Below are 26168 nucleotides of genomic sequence, written 5' to 3'. Positions count from 1 at the left end.
CCTAAAGTAATTTTGAGTCATGTGCGGCCTGAATACATTTAGCCACAGAAGTGAGTTAGCATTATCTTTGGTTGTTGTCGTTGTTGTCTTGCATTTAACTACCTTAGTATTTGAGGAAGCTGTGGGTCTCCACACCAGTTTCTGCTTAGCAGAGTTCATTAACATAAGAAAGTCAATAAGAAATTAACTGGTCCTGAATTTTCATTTTTATTTCATTTCATAAAACTTGAGTGTAAGATGGGAAGAAAGTGAACCGATTCCCCAGTTGAGAATTCTGTTCACTTGGAAGAAAATGTTAAGCCCAGTATGTGAGATTGGGGAGAAGGAAGGAAGAAGGCATTCGACCCCCCAGTATCTTCCTTCGTGCCCCCCACTGACCCCTGCTCTCTCATTTTCCCATTGCTTCCTTGTTGTGTTCCTTCTCCTTAGCTCTCCTGTTCCTCCACACACTAGAATCTAAGCGTAAGGACTTCTGATGCAAGATTATGTAATATTTGAAATTAAAAAGGGTGAAATTTATGAGTCCAAAACCAAAAATTAAAAAATAAAAATAAAAAATTACTGGTCTCTGTGTGCACGAAATGTCTTTAGATAACAAAACAAAACAAAACAAAGCCAAACAGAAATGAGACCATTAATTACCCCGATGATTGTGCTCTGAAAGTCAGGGGTTCCCCAAATGTTTATTTCTACGCGGGCTTTGTGTTTCAGTAGGTCATAAATTGTTGCTCGTATTTAGAGCAACAATTGGAATTGCGTGGTCCTTCAAGTCCACAAAAGCATAGTTTAATGCCACATGTTAATGACTTAAAATACTTTGTCTTTCTAGATTACTTACTTAAGTCTTTAAAGGAAACGTTTCGGATCAGTATGAAGGATGTGAAGTGAGTGAGAAAACAGAACCGTTTCCTTTTTTTCCTTTTTCTTCTACCGAGTGGCAAGAGATCCAGTCCAGGTTTTGCTTTCGACTCTGCCTCTGAATTTCGGCTGTGCTCAGTGTAGCACGTTTCTCTCTCTCCCCTCCTTTCTCCTTCCCTCTAGCCTCCAGTGTCTGTCTCCGGGATTTCTCTCTTCCTATTTCAGGAGGACTCTCACAGGCTCCCTCAGCCTGTGTGAAGCTGAGGTTTCCCCTGGATCCCGTTTATCCCCAACACATACCTCCACGCACACGCGTCCCCAAGAACCCGCGCTCGCCCCGACACACACGCGCGCACACACACTCGCGCTCGCCTGTCCACCTCCCTCTCCGGGAGAGCCGGCGCGCGTTCCCACCTTCGCCGCACACTCGGCGAGCCGAGCTCGCAGCGCTCTACGATTCTGCGGCTCGGAAGTCGGATCGCAGCTCTGAACCCCCATGGTGGTTTTTTTTTAAACATTTCTTTGCCTCCTCTCTCTCGTTTTTTATTGCACCGTTTTCGAGCTGGGGGGCTAGAGGAGCAAGGCGGCTGCTTTCCCGGCCAGCCCTGGTTGGCTTGCCATCCTCCATCTGGCTTATAAAAGTTTGCTGAGCGCAGTCCAGAGGGCTGCGCTGCTCGTCCCCTCGGCTGGCGGAAGGGGGTGACGCTGGGCAGCGGCGAGGAGCGCGCCGCTAGCTCTGGCGGGCTTTCGGCTCGAGGGGCAAGGTGAAGAGCGCACGGGCCCTGGGGTTTACCGAGCTGGATTTGCACGTTGCACCATGCCTTCTTGGATCGGGGCTGTGATTCTTCCCCTCTCCGGGCTGTTGCTGTCCCTCCCGGCCGGGGCGGAGGTGAAGGCGCGGAGCTGCGGCGAGGTCCGCCAGGCGTACGGTGCCAAGGGATTCAGCCTGGCGGACATCCCCTACCAGGAGATCGCAGGTAAGCGCGGGCGCGCGGCCCGGCAGGCTGCAGCCCTCGGCGGCGCACGTCCCCCGGGCCGCCCGGCGCCCTCCTTCCTCCCCCTGTTGCTGAGTTGTTGGTGTTCACTTTCTGTCAGGGCTCTCCCGGACGCCGGCGGATGCTCCGGCGGCTGCTCCCGCGGGGAAGGTGTGCGTCTCAGCTGCCTCATTGTGTGCACACGCGGGAGCGCCCTCCCTCCCTCTGCTCTGGCGCCCGTGCGCCCCCTTCGTTGTGGGCTCGGGCCGGGCGGGCCGGGGAGCCCGGGACACCCGGGGGCGGCCGCGGCGCGAGGGCAGGTCGCCGAGCGGGGCGCCCACGCCGCGCCTCTCTCTCAGGCAAACTTGGAAGAACTGCGGCCGCAGTTTGCCCAGCGCCACAGTCTGAGTGGCGCCTTCCCCACTCCCGCCCTCGCGCCGGCGGGGGCGGTGGAGAGACGCGGAGGGCTCCCCTAGCCGCCCGCTCGGCTCTCCCGGTCCTTCCGGGAGGCAGAGCGCACGGCGGCCCGGCCGGGGGCGGGCGAGGCCGGGGGGACCCCACCGGGGGAACCCGGCCTCCGGACGTCGGCAGTTCCGGGCTGGTTTGGGGAGTGCACGGGCTGCCAGTTTCGGGCTTGGGGCGGGCTTTCGCTTTCCGGGTCCTCAGTGCTTTCCCCATTGCGGTTGGTCACTCGCGGTTCGGGGGACACCCCCGGCACCCGGCGCGGCGCCCGGACCTGAGCGCGATCTCGCCCGCCCGCCTGTTCTCAGAAGCTGCGCCAACTTAAGCGGGCGGCTCACTAGGGGGTTTGTTCGGGGGTCCCCGGACCCCCGCGTGCCCCGCGGGCCAAGCCACTAGCATTCCTGCGCCGAGAGCTCGAGAGCCCCCACCCCCTTCCTCGGCGCCAGTGTGTGGGTAGCACTTGGGCTCCAGCAACTTGCGCAGCAGCCCGAGTGCGTGTTTTCCGGCTCTTAGCTCCAACCGAATGGGAGCTTCTCCGGGGCTCTGTGAATGAAACGTGTCGGGGAGAGATAATCCGGTGGCTTCGAGAGAGCACAGCTGAGGGAGGCAGAGAGAGGCCAGGAGATGCTGCGAGGGCGCGGGCTGCTCAAACCCGGCCGTTGAAGTCCTCGGTGACCTCAGATGGTCAAATCAAAACGCTGCATTTCCACCAGCCTCTGCATTTTGCCAAAGAGCTGGTCGCCTAGAGAAAAGGTTTTTGCAGATACCTTAAAACATCACAGTTTCGACATGTAATGCAGTTGCTGTTTTATTACGGTTGATCTGCAAACTCTACAAGTGAAGGTTTTAACTTATACCGAAATGAACACATTTGTAGAAATTTAGGCATTGGGGGGAAAAAAGCCCATGCACACGCTAACAGCACCGAGCATGATATACAGGGAGCCTTTTTCAATTCTGAGCCAGACGTAGCCAGCCTCTAGTGAGTCGGAGGCGGAACCTGTGATGAATTATAAGACTACTTTTCTATCCCTGTCCCTTCTCCCTTTTCCAGAACTCCTTAATTTGTTAATCAGTGAATAGAGAGCTACTGCCCCCACAGCTCCTTAAGTTTCTTAACTCTCTTTCCCCTTTGTCTACTGTTATTTCATTCTTTTTAATTAATTGATAAGGATCAGCTTTGCTTTTTTCTCCTCCCCAAATCTCAGGGAATTCAACTTTTAAAAGGTTTTATAGTATGGCTCACTTCTTCTAGGAACTTTTTCTCTTCTAATCTGGGCTTTTTTCAGACCGTATCTTTTAAGCACACAGATATTTCCCAGCATGATTTCAGATATGATAGCTCAGAGAAGAAAATAGTTAAATATTTTTAAATTGCTTCAGTATTCTTTAGTGGATTATGGGACTTTCAGGAGGCTGCACTTCATCCTTAGTATGATGCAAATCTCCTTAATATCAAAATGAAGGTTCTCAGTGGAAATAATTTCTGTACTTACCATTTACTTTCCTGAAAACATTTCCAGTGGTTAAAATAAATCCTTTAGATTTTTAACTACAGGTTTTTTTTTTCTTCTCCCTCCGCCTACCTCTTGACAATTACAGTGTTCACTAATTAGCTATTAAGTTCTAAAACGTGCACTTTTGTTAAAATCACTTTCTAGGACTAAGGGTCCTGTTGACTTTGCCTTAACCCTGGTGTGCTTTGATGCTGGTGGAAATGATCAAGATACAGGTCACTGTGGGCTCAGAGGCACATCTGATAGGGAAACAAATGAAGTAAAAGACAGTTGTATATTAAGGATATATAATTTTGCTTGATAGGGAAACAAATGAAGTAAAAGACAATTGTATATTAAGGATATATATTTTTGCTTAGGAAATCTGCCCCATTATTAAATGAAAACACTCTTTTGCTCTTCCCTAGTTCCTGATACTATTTACATTTCATTATCTAGTATGCGGTGGTTATTCTTTCTTGAAACTCCCTTTCCATCCTTTGCCTTGTTTGGATTTTTAATGGTTTGCTTGAGAAATGGCATATGCCAGTAGTCTGCCAGGGAACATGAATTTAAAGAAACTGCTGTTCGTAATTTAGATTCATGAGAGCTGTTTCTAATTGAAAGATATTTGCAGGTAGCTTGCCTGGTAAAATAACTGAGAAGTAATATAAGGACATTATGTTTCATCATGACATTATTAAAGTTTTGCTCAGAACTCACAATTGTGAAATAGTGTTGCCCTTTTCTATTCTAGGATAAAAGGGAGTTCTTCCAACTCAATAGATGAGGGGCTGTGATGGGTAATATATAAAGTTATACTCTGATAGAGTGCTTGGGAGGCCTTTAAGGGGCAGGTTGCACCATTAATCTTCACTCAGCCCTGATTTTAAGCCATCCCAGGAAGATCAGATAGACTATCCGTCCTTGTTTAAAAGACCTCCAAAGGAGAAGACCCACGGGCCCCTCTCAGCAATCCATTCTAATACTTAGTAATTCTCGTGGTATCGAAGTGTTTCCAGATAACTAGCCCAAAGCCTTTCCAGTGTGCTTGCTTATTTTCTTCTGTTCCACCTTCTGGGAAGATATTGAGCAGTGGGTCATCAAGTTCTTTGTTACGAATGTTATTTTGATCAAAGGAGGTATGAAACATTCCAGTCTTTTCTTTGAGCATCTGTAATAGTATCTCATTTTCCAACCCACCTCATCTCGATGACTCTAACCTTCTAAAAGAACTCAACAACTGAAAAGAAGTATCTGCTTAAAAGATGGGGCAATTCAGAGAATGTTGTTTTACGCTTACTGTGCCACTATGCCTTGAGCCTTCTTGGAGTCATTAATTATAACTCCTTATAGCTGACTAATGGTGACTTATTGGCCTTCGTGTCCACTTTTTTTCATTAGTTATCTAATGCAGCTGTATTTAACAATCCCTTATTTGGAAATGACTATGCCCAGCACCTATTTAAAAACATTACCTGCTTCTAAAACATTAGACACTGCCTTATTGACTCCTTTTAATAATTTTGTAGATCTCGTCATAATCCCCGTTTTATAGATGAAAAGACTGAGCAGCAGAGAGACTCAAATTATTAACTTGCCCAAGGATGACTCAGCTAGAAAGTGGTGAGGCTAGAATTGCAACTCAGGCATTCTGACTCCAGGTACCCGAGTCCTAGACGTAATCCTGCCCGCTGCCATTCTGTATTTGTTGAATGAATGTGTGCAAAATCAATTCTTTCTTCATCTACTAGGTACAGAGCCTGGTATGATCAATCACCATATGTATTCCCCCAGAGTTTGTGCTGAATATTTTTCTATTTACTTGCAACATTTATAATTTTTCAAAATCACTTTGAATTTGAAATTTATGTTCTCAGGAATTAGCCATGCTACCATCACTAAATTGTTCATGTATTTATGTGTTTTCCCGATTTTTTTTTTTTTAAATTGTGTCTCTGTAGCTATATAAAAGATGGAAACTAAAGAATATGTATTGGTACTTTTCAGTATACCAGGCCTACATGAATAATGGGTTTGTGTAACAAAGCTTGCTGTAGGAAGTTGTCATAGGGGTAGAGGGAGGAGGGAAGTTTATCTCCATAGATAGGAAAAAATATAATTGTTTTCTCAGTATTTGTCCCTTTTTGTGTCTCAGGTGTGTTGAGAGCTGGGCTACAGGTAGATATTAAAGCATTAAACTCTTACCCATCTCTTGAATATTAATTTATTTCAACACTCTAATAATCTATCCCAAAATCAAATTAAGAACAAAATATTTGCTTATATTCTGCTGATACACTAGTGACTTTTTTCAGTCCTCCTTTATTGTTTTCAAATTTCAGTATATGTATTGCTTCATTTTATCTGATCTTTGTCCAACAGTCATTCCCTTTCTTTGGTGGGTTTCCCAGGGAACCTGTCCACCCTCCCTGCATTCCCTCAGCAAACTAACTTACTTAATACATTTGCCATTAACACATTCTTTTTTTTCTCCAATTTGTATGTAGATATCATATTAACAGAAACAGAAAAATGGTGTTGGGTAACGCTTACTCTTTTATAGACACGTCAAATACCCTACTTTGAAATAAATTATTTAATTTCCATTTAACTGTCTGCTTCATAGATTTGATTTCTTTGCCCTCTCTTGAGATAGCTGATGTCTTTAAAATCCTTTTGAAGAACTGTGGGAGAGGTATAAATGAGTTAGCAGAACTTCAATTTTTTTTTTTTTTATGGTTTGTCAAGTCACTAGATTTCTAAAAGAATCACATTAATGTCAGGTATCAAAGCAATCTAAAATCTAGGCTGTTAGGAGTGCCACTTGTTAAACTCTCGATTTGGGAATTAATTTTAGAATGATCCTTGCAAACAGAGCTATCTTAGCTGATTTAATTAGAGGATAATATGTCATCATTGAGAACAAGAGTTCATTTGAGTTGACTGATATACTTTTTTACATAAAACTCAATCTTTTAACTATACCACATGGTAATTGCTGGTGAGTAGAAATGTAGGCTACTATCAAAAGTGATTTAAAATATACAGCATTATGTCCTTTAAAGTATTATAGTATAAACATTGTGTCATAATTTATGTGAGAGTGTGACTAATGTTCTTTTACAATTATGGGTGAGTTTTATGAACATTTATGAAATACAAAATTATTGAGTCCTTTTAAACCAAAGTGACCTACAATTCAGTCACTAGATTTGTATAGAAATATGAATTTAGGATAGAAATTGTAGTAAGAGAATTGTTGATAAAATAGTTTATTAGCTTAATCTTAATTTATATTTTAAGCCTACCAAAATAACATTTTAAAGACATTTTTTCCCCCTTAATTCACATCTCTCGAAAGTCTTCTAGCAAAGCCAGTTGTCTTGACAGTTTAAACAGAATACCGAATATTCTTTTAAACTTGGTGCTTATATCTCTTTGCAGACCAAATTCTGCTCTATTAAATTCTTTAGCTGGCACATAATTGTACTTTAAGTAGTTTCATAGACTTCTTCAGTATTATTCAGTTTTCAGTTATTTCCATGATACTGTTTGAAAGTGTAATTGGCTCCCTGGGATGCCATATTTGTAAATAAAAGGTTTCATAGCAGTAAGTCTTGGGTAAAGGTTTAAAAACTCTAATAATCCTGAATGGAAATATTTAAGAGTTTTTAATAACCTTGGATGAAAAATATTTTTAAACAAATGTACCAAAGAAAAATAGAAATTTGATTCCACATTTACACATTATCCAGGTTATTGATTTATTTTTATAACTCATTCTCTATTTCTTTTAGGCATTTTTTTTCATTCATCCAATAAATATTTCTTGTATACCTACTATGTGTAATTCACTTTGCCAGGTGCTGTGTAAAGGGCCTCAGTGGATTTCCATCCCAGCAGGGAAGCAGAAATTAGGGGCACCATTCACAATGAGTGGCTGAGGTTTCAGCAAGCATGAGGGTACTTGACTCCATGAAAGCATTTAATAGGAGCATCTGATCTCATCACAGAGTTTGGGAATGCTTCCTTGAGGAAGAGCAATGGGCAATGGACTCTGAAGCATGAGTACATAATTAGTACCTGTAGGTCTAGAAGACCCTGAAAGCATGAGAGGACTTTGAGAACCTGGGGAAAACAGCAGTGAATGGAAAGCCCCGGGAGACTAGGCCCCCGTGGGCCAGGTTAATACACTGTCCAAAGATGGCCCATGCATGTTGGCCCTATGTGGTTTACCCATTCACCGCAAGTATGGACCCTTAGCTCTAAAGCCTGTGGGTGTTAAACTCAAGTTTGTACACATCCGGTTGTTTTATATATAGCCCAAAGAAAATAGACTTTTAACCATTTAGAGCATGCCTCTTTTGTGTACCCTGCAAAGCTGCATACGGCCTGCTAGTGATTTATAGGATGAATCTGGGAAATAAAAAAACTCCCCAGTTGCTTGCCTCTCCACCCTGTGGCTGAGCAACATTGCCTAGATCCTTAATTCCCCTCCCCACTCCTGGGAGTTCCCTGAACTGCATCCCCTTCTGGTAGTGGCTCCTCTGTTATGTCTGCCAGGCCTCCAGCTGTGGGGGACTTCCCCTCCTATTCAACCTGTCAAGTGTCACCCAAATAAAGCCCTCTGTGTCCTGCTGCCACCTCATGGTCCTGTCTCTTACCTTAATCAGCCCTGAAATCCCTGGAGCTCACTGCAGTGACCTTGGCCTTCAGCCTACGGCAGTGAGAAGCTGTTGAAGAAGTGTTCCAGTCAGGGTTGGACTTGATTTGAAACGTCACTTTGGTAGCCCTGGAGAGAATGGATTGCAGGGGAGTGAAAGCAGAACCCAGAGTCATAGATGCAGAAGACAGATTGGTAGTTGCCACAGGAGAGGAGGGGTGGGGAGTGTGATGGGTAAAGGGGATTGAGCAGTACAAACGTACATTATAAAATAAGTCATGGGCGTGTAATATGCATGGGGAATATAGTCAAGAATATTATATTAACTTTGTGTGGTGATGGATGGTGACTTACTGAGGTGGTCATTTTGTAATGTATACAAAGGTCAGGGCACTGTTATGCACCTGAAACTAATACAATATTGTAGGTCATTTATACTTCAATTAAAAAAATAAATAGGAGGTAAAATTGATACAACCAACAGACCACAAATCAATCAGAAGTGAATCACTGAACATCTAACAATGACTATGAACTGGCGTCTGTGTATGTAGAAGAGAGGGAGAGATTGAGAGAGAGAAGCAAGCATTCCAGAAATATTCATTGAGTTTACAAGGCCATGTATATAATTCTGGTATAGTTTATGTGTGCTTTTAGTAGAGATGAAACTCAATATCATAAAACCAGCATGGCATTGTTAAGAGTATTAATGTGGCTGAGACAAAGGAATTTCCCAGATAGGGTAGGGTGAGATGTTAACTCTCAGAAAGTGAAGAGTTATCAAAATGTATGTAATCAGCTGTGCCATTTTGAGACTTAAGTCTAAGTTTTTTGTCCTATGGCAGTGTAAAAAAAACTTAAAATCTTTACCAAGATGAATTAATTAAATTGTTACTTCACTCCCTAATAGGTAAACAATGCTATGTCCATGGCTTAAGTACCAAATACGATTCTGGTTGTAATGATAGGAATCAAAAAAGGAAGAGACTGACTTTGACCTTGCTGAAAGGAAGAGGTAAAATTTAATTGGGAGTATAGTATTCAGGGATCTCTAATGAAACCAAAGCAATAGGATATATAGATATAAGTATATATATGAAGAGATTTATTATAGGAATTGGCTCTGGAGGTTATGGAGGCTGAGAAGCCCCGTGCTCTGCCGTATGCAAGCTGGTGACCCAGGAAAGTGGTGTCATTCAGTCTGATGCTGAAGGCCTTAGGCGGGGTGGGGTACTGGTATAAGTCTCAGAGTCCAAGGCTGGAGAACCAGGAGCTCTAAAGTCCCAACGTAGGAAAGGAGATGTCCAAGCTAAAGAAGAGAGTGAGAGAATTTGCTCTTCCTTCACGTTTTTGTTCTATCTGGGCCTGGATGGATTGGATGATATTCCCTTACACTGGTCACTCCTGTTACTAAATCAAATGCTGATCTCTTCCAGAAACATCCTCACAGACACACCCACAAATAATGTTTTACCAGCTATGTGGGTATCCCTTAGGCAGGTCAAATTGACATATAAAATTAACCGTCACAGGGACATTGAATGATGGATAGTGTTTGACAAACAGCCATGAAAGAAGAAGGCATGGAGTGGGGTTAAATTTGTAAGCAAAATGTACATGTGGAGGATACTACAGAAAGGGATCACTTAAGAATTTGTGAGAAATAATATTGAAAAAATAGGGTGGGGTTGTATTTTTGAGGACCTTGTAAACCCTTGGTTTTATGTGGCAGGAAGTTCTTGGCAGTGAAGTGACAAGATGAAAGTATTGTTTTAGATGGGTCAAGCACCATAATCAGGATGGAATAGAGAGGAGATCATTAAACGCCCAGGGGGAGGGAAGGAGGCTAGCCAGGGGGCTGATTTAGATACTAAAGCCTGAGATGCCAAGGGCCAATATGAGGTTAAGAGGCAAGAAGAGGGGTGAGTGAGGTCATCAGAGAAGAGGCAACATTAAAAAGCAAAAAAAAAAAACAGCAAAAAAAACCCCAAAAAACGAAAAACACAAAACCCAACAAACAACAAAACAAAAAACTAAAAAAACTTTACTCTTGCTACTTAGAAGTTCCAATAACAAGGGTTTCAAGAAGACAAGCTGCTGAAACTCTTTCCTGAAATTATCTGTTCATTTAAGATACTTTTGGCAGCCAGTCACAGAAAATCCTAAATCGTCTGGCATACCCAATCAGGGAAAGCCATCATTTCACCTAAGTTCCAACCATGAACGGTTTTATGATTGCGAAAGTGGGAAGTTAACACTATTACCAGGGTCCCAGGTTCTCTCCATCTCTTGTTGTCTCTGCTGTCCTCATTCTACCAGGGACCTCCATTATGGAAGCAAGATGGCTGCTGAAGTCCTAAGAGTCAAAGCCTCATTATGATGCCCAGAGGCACACAGTGGGGCTGTTTCTAACCATGTGTGTCTCTTCATTGATGAGACAGACTACTGTCAGAAGCCCCCTAGCAGATTTACCCACCCTCTCATTCCAGAATTGCTTCCTGAGCTCATGCCCAAAAGAGAAAACAAAAGGGCCATGGCTGTTGACTTGAACTAGTCATGGTTACTCCCTCAGACGGGCGGATGTCTTCCTTCCTTAAGTATATGGCCACTGAATTGCTTGGTAAGCTTCATAAGAATCCCCAGGAATGGGGTAATGGAGGGGTAATGGAGAAATTGAGAGTAACTACTCAGATTGTCTGAATTAATTAGGTAGTTGTCATTCTTGTGTATTAAGTCCAGTGTTTCTCAACTCTGGCCAGTGGTGAACTGACACGTTTAGCAATTGGCTTTCAGGAAGGCTTTCAGGGAGACCTGATTTGTTCATTTGCCAGTTTCTGTGGTATAGAAATGGTCCCACTATGACAGATTTCAAGCTACTAACAGTTTAACAACCAGCTTACAAAATTCATGAAAATTTACCGGTTGGCTCTTTTGAGTTGGAAGGAGCCAGGGCTATCCTGGAGTCATGTGAGATACTTAAAAACAATACTTATACTTGGGTTCTATCTTTAAATATTCTGATTTAATTGGTCTGAGACAGGCACTCTTTTTCCTGTCCTCCTCCCTCCCTTCTTCCCTTCCTTTCTTTTTCAGGTTTCCCGAACATTTCTGATGTGCATCCAGGGAAGGGAACCAGTTCGCTAAAGCTGTGCTTCATAAACTTGACCCTACATCAAAATTACTGGAGGGCTTGTTAAACACATATGCCTGGGCCCCACCCCCAAAGGTTCTGATTTAGTCATTCCTGGGCGGGGTCTGTAATTTGCATTTTTTAAAATAAGTTCCCAGGCACCATCTCTTAAGTCCCTGGGGGCCAAACTCTGGGTGCGTTCACTGTGGTTTTAAATACAGTTTTTTGGTCACGTGGGCAGTCAGATTTGGGCAATGATCTCTGTTATTTCTCATCTTGATCATAGGTAAGAATCCTAACAGAGAAAGTGCCTCGCTTTCAAATTGCTCCCTCCTCCTCCTCCTCCTACCCCTCCCCCATCACCTCTGCCTTCTTGCAAATACTTACTTTGGCCACTAGGGGGACTAAGGGAAAGAGAGTGATTGGATCAGTTCAATCCATAAGTACCTCTGTGTGGAACAAAAGGGACCCAACTAAGCGCAAGCACACAGCTACATGAGTAGGAGAGAAACTCACCATTGCTTTAAAGGGAACTAGGTAATATTTTCCGTTTCTTTTACTATAGGATCCTTATTATTCTTGTTAATATGCCAGGCTTTCTTTGGGTACATGACTCGTTTTTGGAGGGGGGGGGGTCCTATTTAGAACATTTCTGGTGAAGAGTAATTCCATCTCCCTACTCCCCACTTTGAGCTGTTTTTCCTGCACTGGTCTCCCAAATGCAAATCTAGCCATTTTTTCCTGACCTCTAGACTCTCATGCAAGGAGACTGCATTTAGAGCTGGTCAGTCTTCATTTTATACACATTTAATTAAAGATGCAGCATAATACATTCAGGGCATGCACACCTGTGTTCTGTGGGCTTGAGCGGCTCGTGTGTTTGCTCCTTATTACAGTTCTTGGATTTCTTGAGAAATTGGCTTCCTCTCTTTGTGTCCCCAAGATAGTGGAGATTAGCAAGGGCCACTGCTCCTCAGCTGAATTTCAGGGAACTAGAGGTGTTTCCTCTTAAGGTTGCAGTAAGGTTGAGGCAAATATTTTCTGTGCAAAGAAAGCACTTTGAGGTCTTCTTTTTAAAAAAGATGAATAATTTTCAATTTATATTTTCTTAATGGGTCAGCATAGCTCAAAGTCAATAGTGCTTTTGAAATGAACTTGAAAAAAGCCACTGTGCTTTTAGATATTATAGATATTTTAAAATGACAGGCCTTAACTTTTTCCTGAAAAAGTTAGAAAATACTTTAAACATACTCTAGCTGTTTGCTTATCCTATTTTCTTCTAAATCCCAATGATTGGGAGTTTTTAAAACTTGATAAATGACATATTTTTCCTTTTTTATAGCAAGAGGTTTAGCAAATGTTTTTGAAGAGTTTAAATGATCTTTGACATACTAGGAACTTGATTTGGAAAATAAGAATTTGTAATTCTGAAGTATTAATAATTTGGAAATGTAGGATTCCTGAACATTCCTACTTGATCTATTACAGCTTCTCCTCCAGCTATATATTTACATTGAACTTAGGTAACATCGTTTACTGTTACTTTTACATTATCAAGTGCTAATGTGTGAAAGGCTTTTATTGTCCTTTTACTACTCATTTGATTATGTGGTATCTTATTTAATATTCTTTCACGGACTTGGGGGTATTTAGACATCAGGAGGTCAAGTACTATGTTAAAAGCTTAGGGGGCGCCTGGGTGGCACAGTGGTTAAAGCGTCTGCCTTCGGCTCAGGGCGTGATCCCGGCGTTCCGGGGTCGAGCCCCACATCAGGCTCCTCCGCTATGAGCCTGCTTCTTCCTCTCCCACTCCCCCTGCTTGTGTTCCCTCTCTCGCTGGCTGTCTATCTCTGTCAAATAAATAAATAAATAAATCTTAAAAAAAAAAAAAAAAAGCTTAGGCCAGTCTTTTTATATGACTGCAGTAAAGAATATATTCATTTCACTTATATCACCACATGGCTCTCATAAAAGGTCAGTTTCAATCAAATATAAAATAGGTTACAAATGTCAAATCTTATGTCATCAACAACAAAATTATTTTGGATAATCCCTTTACAATTACTACCTTCCCCTCTTTAAAAAAAAAGTAACTTGAGTTCTTAAAATTAGAGATCCTCATGATGTGTTTTGTACAATAGACATAAAAATTACATAAATCCATTTTTTACTTTAGTCAAGAAGATATGTATAGAGTAATCACATTGAAATTCCAGTTGAAACACCAAAATTATACTTTTTCATTTTGTTGTAATATTAATTTAACAAATTAACTCTGAATCAATTTCTTAGCCTGGGTTATTGATGTAAAGTTAAGTAATATTATGGGAAGTTATGTGCAGAAATGCAAGCTATGATTTAAGAGTGGCAGTTTATTCTTATCCAGAGCATGCTCAGTAAATTATAGAAAGGTTTTCAGTTTAACACAGGGTTGAGTATATATAAAAATGTAGGTTGTAATGATCTTAATTCTAGGTGGTAACTAAGGTTGCATTTTATAACTGGAATGACGAATTCCTGTAGCTGAAAAGCCTATAATGGATTGTAAAGTGAATTTTAACCTTTCTAGCCACGAGTTTGTAAAGTACAACTCTTGACACACCACTGTTAAACCTCCGAACTATTTATTTTCAACAGTTATGACCTTGTATTTGAAAAAAGTTTATAAATGCTCTATGTTCTGAAAGGCTTTGAAGCAGTATTATTTGGAAAAAAATGAGCCTCGCTCACAACTACTATAATCAGGAAAATAGAAAGATGGAATACAAACAAGCCAGAGCAGGCTTTTCTCCGTGGCACATTTCCCAAAGCCGTCTTCATTCAGGGTGACGCTTCCGATTTTAACCTAATTAAGCATCAGAGAGAACCCGTGTCCTCAGAGATGAGCCTGGAAGTCCTGTGCTGCTCCTTCCCTCCCAGGCACTGCCGGCCGCTGTCCAGGACTTCTGGAAGGTGCCAGGGATGCCCAGAAGGAGGCTCTGGTGTGCAGCGCCAGCCTGTAGGCGCACCACCTTCAGCCACATTTCAGCCCGGTTACTGTGGAATTGATTTTCACGGCTCATGACAGAAGCTGTTTTCAGCCCTTGAAAAGGAAGTAGCTGGGGCTGATACTCCTAACACAAACAGCAAATTGCTCCATGGCTTTCATAGCCTTCGAGGTCTGTTACCTTAAGGTTCTAATGGCCTTTTAACAGTGTTTCCAGCTGAGCAGCAGATGTAAAGGATACCGAACATTGAAAGCAGTCTTCTTTTTTTTCTCCTCCCTGAAAGAATCATTTTTTACAAATATTGTACTAACACCATATCCTAGGACCTATTCAATGACATGTTAGATTTGAGAAACTGAACCAAATCTCAGACGAAGTATTGTCAGTGCCATACACCTGCCGCCTCACTGAGCTGTGTGTCCCATGGTACCGCCCGTCAGGAGCCGAGATCCTGTCACCGTTAGTAGGGACCCATTTGGTTATATCTCATCAGGGGAAAAAAAAAAATTAATGGAACCCCGCGAAACCTCTAAAACTCCTTATACTTACATTAAGTCAATTCATTTTCATCCTAAAAATTGCAGCGTGCTTTTGAAAACAATGCATTTAGCTTTAGGAATTATATCCAGGCTACCTTTGGTTTCCCTTTCTACCGCCTTGAGTGCTAGTTTTGTCCTTCTATTGATTGGTGTGAGATGTTTCCTGAATGGGGAGCTATGGCCTCCCTGCACAGTGAACTTGAAGGCCTTTAAGCTTTGGTCTGTGGAAGAAGGTTAGTATTTTAGTCTTCTGGACTATTGGGGAAAAAGTCAGACATAACCAGAGAACACTTGTCGAATTGGGCATTTTTCCGTTTTAAAATATTAGAGACATAATATGCCTTTTGATTTCATTGAGGTCCAAGCGGCTCTTGGTATGTCAACTTTCCAGTGTTAACTACACGAGGTAAGAGAAAAACGGCCATGCCAAAGAGTCATCATTCCCCACTCCAGGAATTGGCCTATTTTACAAGCTTTTGGGGGGACTTTTAGGAGGTAAGTGAGCTGCCACCATTTTCTTCCCCCAGAATTGAGAGTACACATATGTTGAAACTCTTGATGTGAACAGACATGCAGTTTCTTCCCTTCTTGTTTTCTTCCTCTTCTTCCTCCTACTCCCTCTCTTCTTCACTCACGTAATCCATGGGAGGGGGGGGATTAGTGTGGTCTAGTTTAAAACTTAGTGTGGTCAGTTTCCCTCTTCCGGGAATCTCTCACGTGGGCGGCCTGCGCTGGTGCTGTGGTTGGGCAGAGACTGGCTTTGGCTCCCGGCTGTATCACTTTACCTTTGTGAACCGGTCTGTGCCTCTGTTCTTCCATCTGGGAACAGGGATAATAATAGTTCCTACCAGTCATCCTTGTGATTGTATTGAATGGATAAACATTTATAAAGCTCTTAGAATAGTGGCTGGCATACGATTAAGGCTGTATACAATTTTGAAGGCAATCAATCTCTTGATGAGGGGAGGGAGTAACAAGGGGAGAGAGGGAAGACGGAGTTTCCTGGGGCCTCTCCCGTCTCCCAGGCTTAGTTTGCCTGCTCTGCGAGTGTCTGGGGTTGGTGTTCTCTGTGATCTGCTCTTGTGCAACTTGGGAAAGAACTGGTAGTCCCCTTTCCTGGAGTGTTCACCCTGACGGTGGTCTTTTCTGGCCCTCCAGGCCTTGGGAATCACTGGCTTGTTCTTCACGTGGCCTCTGGTCCCCTTGTAGCCTTGATCAGCTGCTGCGGTGGGAACATGATAAGCTTTCTGGTCTGCAACTCAGCCGCATTCTGAATCTACCCAGGAGCGTTCTGGAGACCACTGGGTCAGACTTGTGCCCTCTCAGTGTGGGTGTAGCCCTCCCTCTGGACATCTTTGCCTTCAAGGTTAGGGTCATTGCCAAAAGCCCACCAGGCAACCTTTTTGCAGATTCCTAAACAGATTTTGGGCTAGGACTATGAGAAACAAACTGAGGGCTTCAGAGGGGAGGGGGGTGGGGGAATGGGATAGACTGGTGATGGGTAGTAAGGAGGGCACGTGTTGCATGGTGCACTGGGTGTTATACGCAACTAATGAATCATCGAACTTTACATCAGAAACCAGGGATGTACTATATGGTGACTAACATAATATAATAAAAATAAATTAAAAAAAAAAAAGAAATCCTTCTTCCCTTTGGCTTTCCTGTATTGATGGGATGCTCAGAGAGGAGAAACTGGGAAATGTGGGGAACCTCCATATACCTCCCTCCTTCATACAGACCCTTGGGGGGCAGAGGGGGATGGGTTTCCTGCCTTTGTCTTCCTGGCTGGACCTCAAGCCCTTCATCCAGGGTTGGAGATTTGTCTCCCAAAGAGGTCAGGTAATAGACATCCATGGCCTTGGAGGGGGAAGTCCGTAAGAAGACAATAAATTAAAGGGCAAACAAAACTGAATCAATGAAAGATTTGCCAAATATTATCCTCATTACATATGCAATTTGGAGACTTCGGAAGAATCTCTCAAATATCAAGTGAACTGGGAATAACATAAATTCTTTGTTTTTGTGGGAATCTTTGGGCTTTCTGGCAGATGGTGTCATATAAGTCATATGACTTAATTCCTTGTTTTGTGCTTACTAATTGGTTATTTTGAAGTTTTCTTTACCTCCTTGAACCTCAGTTTTCCCCTCTATATAAAAGGGCAATACCACAGCCTGGCTCATGATATTGTTCTTTGTGAGGTTTAAATGGCATAATGCGTGTGAACAGCCTGACAGAAAGAAGTCTCCAGTAAATGTTAGCCCTCCTTTTCCCAATTCCCTCCTGACACACGTATCACGATGAGAAATCTTCCTACTTCTTATTCAGGAGAGGAGAGAAACCTAGTAGGCTCTAATCCCCACTGTAAGACTTAGTCATTTTTAATTTCCTTTTATGATAAGCTTCTAAGAGAGAAGCTCTAATAGAACGTTAAAAGGTGATCTTGAAATGCTGTTAAATGTCAAATAGCAAATCTTTTAAAAACATTCTCTTTCTTTTCTTTTTGGTCTTCTTGGAACTGACTGTGAAACTTCCCTTTCATGCTGTTCTCACAGGTTCCTGTTGTGCCTCCTGTCCTCAGAATGGTATATCTGATGCGTGACTTTGATTATTTCACTTTGCTTAAAGCAGGGTTTCTCAGACTTGAGTGTACATCAGAATTACCCAGAAGGCTTGTTCAAAAGTGGGCTGCCAGGTCCCCTTCTGGGAGTTTCTGAATGGGTAGATCTGTGATGGGGCCAGTGCCCGGGTGATGCTGACGCTAAAGGTATCTAGGCCACACTTTGAGAACCACTGGATTCAAGTTTAAGCCTTAAACTATCAAAAGTCAGTTTAGTTCTCCAGTGGCCTGAGAATAAATACCCACCATCTTGGTTTGACATTCAAGAACTGAAACTCTCTTACTTACTTCCAAGTGCCCTTCTAGAAATTTCTGTCTCATAAAACCTTTTTCATTCAACTCAGTCTTCTTTTTGTGTCTCATTTCCTTTGCTAATACTCATGACAATGCTTGCTCTGTCCTTCCCAATTTTCTCTACCAACTAAAATGCAGTTTAGCTCAAGTTATTCTTCATGCATTTGTCCTAAGTTACAAAGTCCCTATTTTTTTCTTCTTGCCTTGCTTGTGTAGTGTTTGTCTCTTCATTTGGTAATTAGCCAAATTCTGCCTTCCCCTGACTCTTAAATTGTTGTCTTGTGTCCTTTAAAATGAGTCACTTAATTTTCGTTTCCCAAATTTGCCTATGTGATATGTGGTAGCTGAGGGCACTTAAATATATATTTGTACTTTCCAGAGCACAGTATGTGAGCATAGTAGGTATTGACTAAATAACTGACTACTCCTTGATGGAAATATAAAAAGACTTTTTTGCTTTTTTGGCCAGGCTTTACTGAAAGACAACTTCAAGTAAGATCAAAATTAAATGGTGTAATATAAAGACACCCTTACATTTTCCTTGAAGGAGTGCAGCTGATAAGTTATATTAGCTAAAGCCAGTGGAAATCAATTTGTGAAAGTATAGACCAGAGTTTATTGTGTGGAACATACATTTTGTTGCTTTCACTTTATTTTAAAGCATACATTTCTCTCAGTGGAGCACCTACTGTATATAGGTGTATGTCTACCAAAATGTTTTTTCAGGGGCGCCTGGGTGGCGCAGTCGTTAAGCGTCTGCCTTCGGCTCCGGGCGTGATCCTGGCGTTCTGGGATCGAGCCCCACATCAGGCTCCTCTGCTAGGAGCCTGCTTCTTCCTCTCCCACTCCCCCTGCTTGTGTTCCCTCTCTCGCTGGCTGTCTCTATCTCTGTCAAATAAATAAATAAAATCTTTAAAAAAAATGGTTTTTCAAAATGTGGCATATTTTAGCTACCACTGACAGCAATTTTCGAATGCCTGAAAAGATTAGAGAAGCTAAACGTAAAGAGTACTATAAATTGCAGTGACATTTCCTGGGAGATAAAGAAACTGATAGAGAGGAAAGTTAGTTTAAAAAGTCAGGCCTAGGGATAAAGCAATCAAATTGTACCACCTTCGGAATGATCTATTTACGATGGAGTCTTTGAATAATAAATTGTGCCACCAGAATGCTCATAGGAACCACTTGTAATTTTCTGAATTCCATTTTAAGCTGTTACCTACCTGGGCTCTTGTGCTTATTATATCAGTTCGGGTCAGTGCAAATTTATTTTTAATTACTTGGCTGAAGAACAGCACCCACAATTTCCCTGCCCTTGAGGCACACACAGAGTTGTGAAGACAGATACATAGATAATTTGTTTCTATATGATGAGGGGAAGGCTGTGACAAAGGCTCTGGGGACCTAGAGGAAAGCAGGTGGAGGCTGAGGGCAGGTAGCGGTGATCCACTGGAGGGCTAGGAGGGGAGGCGGTGAGGGCTCTCAGTGGGGGAGTAGGAAGTGCCTTTTTTCGACACCACAATAATCTATTTCTTGTATAAGATTAATTGTTCTTCCATGTAAATGGAAATGAACCCTAATTATATAGTAAATAGGGAAGGTTGAACTCCTCTACCCTTCTAATGCAAATTAGAAGGTCATGCCCTATGAACTGCCTAAGAAATGGGCAACTTTGGTTTTGCAAAATGTATCAGTTGATCTCTGTCGAAGCCAATAGAACATGCGTCTGTCCTTGGAAAATTGTATATACATTCCCAAGCGTGATGTTTAACTCCACATTATTTTAGCTCCCATGTTTTAATGAAATTTGCAGAGAAACATTAGGATAGTAGGTACATGAATCACATGATAATCCCTGCTAAAGGTATAGTTTTAAATGGTGATAATCCTATTTCATACACAAACTTATTCCGTTGCAGACATTAGCATATCATTGTGCTGTATATTTTGAAAAGTCCTAGACACCATAGCGACCCTATCAAAGTAGGTGTGATATATGTAAATCAGAAGATAAATATTTTGATGGGCAAAGATGACATTTGCCATAGATGGCTAAAAATGTGAATCCCTTTTACTGACTTTCTTACACGGATGGTGCAAGAAGTGGTTCTAGCGGGAGGAAAGGTGAAACCAAGTTAGCTTTTCTTATACATTTGTGCATTGCAGTGATTTGACTTGGTTTATTTTTTAGTTTCTCTATTTTCTATCAGGTTTGAAACTGTGAACATTTAAACTCCTGTGCTGTTGCAGTTTGCATATGAAGATGTTTTAAGCAAGTTCTGACATGATAAAAAAAAAAAAAATAGAGAGGATGCCCAGATGATAACAAGTAGAAAAATTCCTCCTTTCCATAAAAGCCTCCATTCTCGTTTGTAAAGCAGAATGCTCTCTCTTAAAAGTAACAGCTGCAAAAAAAAAAAAAGAAGAAGAAGAAGAAGAAGAAGAAGAAGAAGAAGAAGAAGAAGAAGAAGAAGAAGAAAGAAAAAAAAAGGCAGGAAGGCAGAACACACTCATCTAAGTTGTAAAATATGTTTTGGGAGCTCAACAGGGATTTTGCTGTTCCTGAGAGAAAAAAAACAAAATCTAATTTTAAAACGAAGGTATTTAAAAGCATGGCACAAGAGAGCCTTATTTTTGGAGCTGGTGAGCGGCCAGGATGCGGCCACTTCGCTGTTCCTGCAGGAGCCCAGGCAGGCTACCGGGCGCTCGGGCAGCACTAGCCCGTGCTGCTGGCCGGGTGTATTAGCAAGCACCTGTCTTTTCCAAATGCAACAGTGGATGAAATAAGAGAATTCCAGAAACAGTTTTAACACAAAAGCAATTTTGGTTTTCATAAAGTTGATCTGTTCAAGTGAATATTCCTTTCTAAAAACAAGATTGAACTTTTTTTTTTTCTCCCCATATAGAATTGAAGCTCTGAACTTGTGTATTTCTTTAGGTGTTAAACATATTGATCTTTTGGGTTACACTGATCTTTTCCTAATAGTTGTAGCATTGAGGGGGCTGTTTGTTTTCTGAATAGTGTGCCTGATCGCTGAATGAAAGGCATAACAGTCTGTCAGAGACCTTCCATGGTAAGTCTTGGGACTTTGTTTCTTGGACAGAGTACCAATTTCCCAACCTGGGAAATATAAGCCTCTATACCTAATGTATAGTTCTGAGGTTGAGGAGTATGGTGTGTGTGTGTGTGTGTGTGTGTGTGTGTGTGAGAGAGAGAGAGAGAGAGAGAGAGAATTCACTATTAACCACAATAAATAATAAAATTTTGTTAAAGACTGATAGAAAGCCTAATTTGCTAAAGTGTAAATTTCAGCTGAGATAGACAAATTTCATTTTCTTTCTCTAAAGGAAGTTTCTCTATTTCACTTGGAAAAATGGGACAGACACTAATGATGCTATGATTTAAAGGTGCTTTCCTGTGGACAAGAGAGGTCATTTTTTTTTTTTTTTTCCTAAGAGGGAATGCATTTAGAAGGAATAATTCCTCCCTTCTCTGATCTCTTGCAATTTTTATTTAAACTTTTTGGTGCAGTAGTCACTTTCTAACTTTTTCACAAATACAAAATACATTTGACATATTCGATTATGTATCTGACATATTTGATTTGTGTCCTGTGAGTTTATAAGATCCTAGAAATTAGGGCCAGGTCTACTTTATCCTTGCACAGCCCTTAGCTCCTGGCATGCAATAGCATACATTGAATGTACCAAATAATGACAATGGCTTAGGCTTTCATTTGATTCCTAGGAAACCACCTCTCACGTAGATGTTGACCAACTCATGTATATTTTCTGTTATGAAGGGCATGCTGTATACTACTACACATGTGCTAACTTTCAGTCTTTATATTGTTACTTTTCATTTCTACAGATTTTTCTTGAGCACAAATGAGGTCAGAGTATCTGGCTCTCAATGAGTTTATACTCTAGGAGGGAGCACAGTACGAGGTGTAACGTAAGGTATTGCCTGTGGAGACCGATGTTGAGATATTCTTTACCATGCAAATTACTAAGCCAGACATAGCATTTATATTTAGAACTGGTCCAGCTGACCAGTACATTATTGGTCCAACCCTAATTTTGTGGGGGGAGGAGACCTTTTTTGCATTTTACTTGTCCGTTTGCTTCTGAAAAATAAATCAATATTGTAGAGCCATAATTTTACAGTGGGTGAAATAGTCTTATTCACTGATGTTTTTGCAAGGATAAAGCAGACAATCTGCTCTCTTCTCTTGCTATAACAAAAATATCAAATGATTGACCTTTCCATGTAGTGGAAGATTGCCTTTTAATCAAATGAAATGGAATCAAGATAAAGCGTGGAAATTATAGTGCAGTTATTAAAAATGGGCTTTATGTTTTACCAGTGAGTCTATATAATAACATATAACATTTATTGAGCTCTATGTTCCATGTAGTATTTTGAACTCTTGTAGGATCTCATGTAACCCTTACAGCATCTTTTTGTCATGGGTAGTGTCACTCACATTTTACAGATGGGAAGACTGAAAGAGAGGAAGTGCAATGAACTTGTCTAAGGATACAGACGGGTTAGGCAGATGAGCCAGGAAGATTCCATAGCCCGTGGCCTTTACTACTATCTGTGTGAATCATATGGTTTTATTTTTCACAGGAGCAAAATGCTTCTCTAGAATTAAACTAATTTACTCAAGTATTGGGCTATGCAACTTTTCATGCAATTCTTTCCAAATATTATGCCTCACTTAACTTTTCATTTTTTTGAGAAGGTAGGAAGTAGCAAACATGACTCCACCCTTCAGTCATCTCTAGAATCTTTCAGTAACAAAAAGTGATAATTTATAGCTTAAAAGTATATACTTTGAAGTCATAACATAGATAATTCTGTACTGTTCCATTATTATTATTCTAGCTGTTTGACATCTGAACTCCCTTTCTAACTTTGGAGAGGTCCTCCTTTTGAGTCTAATGGGAGGCAGAGCTTTCCTACTACTATATGAACCGAAAATACCAGGTGCTTGCTTTCCCAGACTCCTTTGTGGCAGGGCTGGGATCACACGACCTAGGACGCACCAGTGAGATTTGCCTGCCCTGTTTGCAATGGGAGCTTGTCACACAAAGAAGTAGGGACAGTGGAGAATTTATTCTGGGGAAAATCAAAGACAAGGTTTAAAATTTATTTTATTATAGATTTGGCCAAACTAGCTTTTGAGTCCTTAGTACTGTTTCTCTTAGTGCTGCTATGAAGCCAGTGTTGGGTAACCTACAGGCAGACCAGGACTGCGTTTAGGCCACTTGTAAACAGGGGCATCAAAAAGTATTTTGGGGAAAAAATAATATTTCAAGCACTGTAGTAGTCATCATGATAAAAGTCAGAATTTGTGTGTCTTTTCACTTTCTTTGTAGTTCAATATTGATTTAATTTGAGTTATATATTGTCATGGCAGGTGAGTAGGTGGGGACACATCATTACCTTTTTCATGCTCAGGGTCAGACATCTATCTCTAGTTCCTTTGAAATGCAAAGCAAACTCCTTCACGAAAAGCAATTTTTCCAGAAGGAAAGTGAAGGCTCTTACACCTGGAGATCTAAAGGCCAAGATGTATTACCAAGTCTTCTGTTTCCCTTTTGAAGCCTATTGATCATTAAGCAGGTATTGTTCTTTCTGTAAAGCCGGTCCCAAGAGGTGTGGGCAGTTAGGGAGAAGGGAATTTGAGGAGCATGGCTCAGGTAGCAAGAAGGAGGGGAAAGCAAGGGTGACCCCCTATGACAGAAAACATTGAGGGATTCAAAGCATGTATTCCAAATTCAGAGACTTGCTTATCTTCTAGGTTTTCCCAGGCTTCCCACTTCCTAAGAATTCTATTTCTTAGCAATTAATTTCTAAGAGTGATAAAGCATCCAGGATGGTTTGATGAGGCCAGTGCTTTGTACTAGTAATTTTTTCCTGTAGAATTGATGTGAAACAGCTGTTTAAATGCCTTGAATATGAGTATGGCTTTTTAAAGCATTCTAAGGTATAAGAAGGATCCAGTATATAAATGCCACTTCTAGTTAAATACATTTTGTAATGTCTTCGGGGGGGGGGGGGGAGAGCTTCCTTGTTTCTAGGGAAATTGAGTGTAAATCCACCACTCCAGAATTCTCTGAGGAATGTGGTTGCTGTTTGAAGATTTTAAGCCCCTTCAGGGCGAGGTTTATGCAGTTTCACGTGTGCTTTGCCCAAGGTTGGGACAGACAGATAAGCTTCTTAACTGGTGGATTTAACTGACTATCGGTTCATTTTTGAGGTGTCAACCTGGGCTTTAGTGGAAAAATATTGAGGCTCGGCAAGTATTGAAACGGAAAAGAAGATTAATAAAGATGAAGTAACGTTGATGTTTCTGGCTTCATTCATGTTTATCTTCTTTTTCTCTATCTATCTATCTATCTATCTATCTATCTATCATCTACACAACACCTCACACACATCTTACGTAGATTATATATTTTTTAATGTGGAGTTGTGAAAGTGCTCATGTGGGGAGTCAGGGTACATAAATTCTGACATTGGACTCTAACATATTATATGTTACAGCCTATTATGACTCCTTGCAATTATTTCTTGACTTCTAGAACTTTCCTCCAGTCAAAAATAACCCTTACCTTTCTCAGGCCCAGATTATAGAGTTTTTTGTCGTGACAATGACTGTGGGGGTACTGGCTTCAGATGTTAGCTCAGCAGAGGAAAGGAGGGAGGGTTCCAGAAGAAGAATGAGTGGGAGAGAGCAATTTAAAAAATGGGTGGAAATGTAGATGCTCTCATGCTGGGTTATATTTAAATCTGCTTGTGAAAAGAAATGTGATGAGGACTTAAAGTCCTTTAAAACTTGAACAATTGACATATCATGACACATGCTTCCAGATGTTTTTAGTTTCCAAAAATTTATGTGTTGGTGTTACAGAAATATTTAGCGATACAAAAGGATTGGCCTCTTCAGAGGCAACCGTTCTTACAGGCATTTGTGATTCTTCTGTTGATGTTTTATGTATACACAAATATTTATAGATGTTATATGTATTTACTCAAATGGTAACACACTGTATACGTTTTTATTCAAATATTTTTGCCACTTAACAATTATCTGGAGACTTGTTTCATTTCAGCACCTAAGGTCTCGCCCCTTCCCCCTCCCCACCACCAAGGTTGTATTTTATTTCCTGTACGGCTTTCCCATACCTTATTTACCCAGTGGCCTATTCATGGACATCTAGGTTGTTTCATTTTTGCTATTATGAGCTATACTGTCATGAATGTTGTTACATGAACACCTTTTCATGTAAGTGGGACTTATCTCTAAAAGAATTTCCTGGAAGTGGAATTTGTGGGGGAAAGTCATAGGCATCAAATGTTTTGATCGACATTGCCATGTTTCTCTGCATATAAAATGTGCCAGATTACCCTCAGAGCAGCAGCAGAGAGCACTCGGAATTTCAGTGTTACACAATCCCAGAGGATGCTATTCACGTGATAGGACATATGGATGGAGTTGTGTTTTCTCTGCAGTATTTCCGGTCCTGCTTGATGCCAGCTCATTGCTCTCCTGTTTTTGGGGCCCTTGGTACAAGGTTATGGGCTATTCAACTTCAGGTGGAGTGGATGGGTGGATGGACTTTTGGGGATTTGCTTCAGGTGACGTTTCTCTTTAGGATTGCGCACCATTGCAGAAAGAAGTTGTGTCAATGAAAATAGGTCTATTAAATATGTGGGGTTGATGGCACACTGGAAACAAAATGCTTTATCTCTGTATTTGGAATGGAATATGGGAGTCTCTATCCAAGTGAGCCTGGTATCCATTACCAACATGCATGCATATAAGAAGTTCGTGAAAGATGATAAGAAGATCATTTATGAAATTTCTTAGAGGTCTGCTGTCTGAGTTTTTAAATCTGGCTTGCTTAATTTTAGACACCAAACATATGGCCATAGCTAATTATATGCTTAAATGCGATGCATTTCAGAATGGTTAATGTTATTTTGCAAGGGACCTCTCTGAGGCAGTGATAATAAGATACGTGGTGAGAAAGATAGGAGATGTATGTAAAGTGAAATTCTGACCATTTGAAGGAACTGCCATAAACTTTGGAGAAACTGATTTGTTATGAACTATGTTTATGTTTAT

The 26168-nt window shown here is 41.4% G+C and overlaps 1 protein-coding gene across 1 annotated transcript in view; it reads left to right on the top strand.

Moving 5' to 3' along the window:
* Window positions 1-866: 866 nt before the first annotated feature.
* The window catches only part of GPC6 (glypican 6), a 1044505-nt gene continuing 1019203 nt past the window's right edge, over window positions 867-26168 (top strand). The window contains exon 1 of the mRNA XM_045810992.2: window positions 867-1835. Coding sequence (XP_045666948.1) covers window positions 1676-1835 — 160 coding nt within the window. The 5' untranslated portion in view covers window positions 867-1675. The remainder of the gene's footprint in view (window positions 1836-26168) is intronic.

This window comes from Ursus americanus, chromosome 10 (assembly GCF_024610735.1).
Source record: "Ursus americanus isolate L20-20 chromosome 10, mUrsAme1.1.p, whole genome shotgun sequence".
Taxonomy (NCBI): domain Eukaryota; kingdom Metazoa; phylum Chordata; class Mammalia; order Carnivora; family Ursidae; genus Ursus; species Ursus americanus.
The sequence above is the reverse complement of the archived record's forward strand: the minus strand, read 5'-3'. Positions and strand labels throughout refer to the sequence as shown.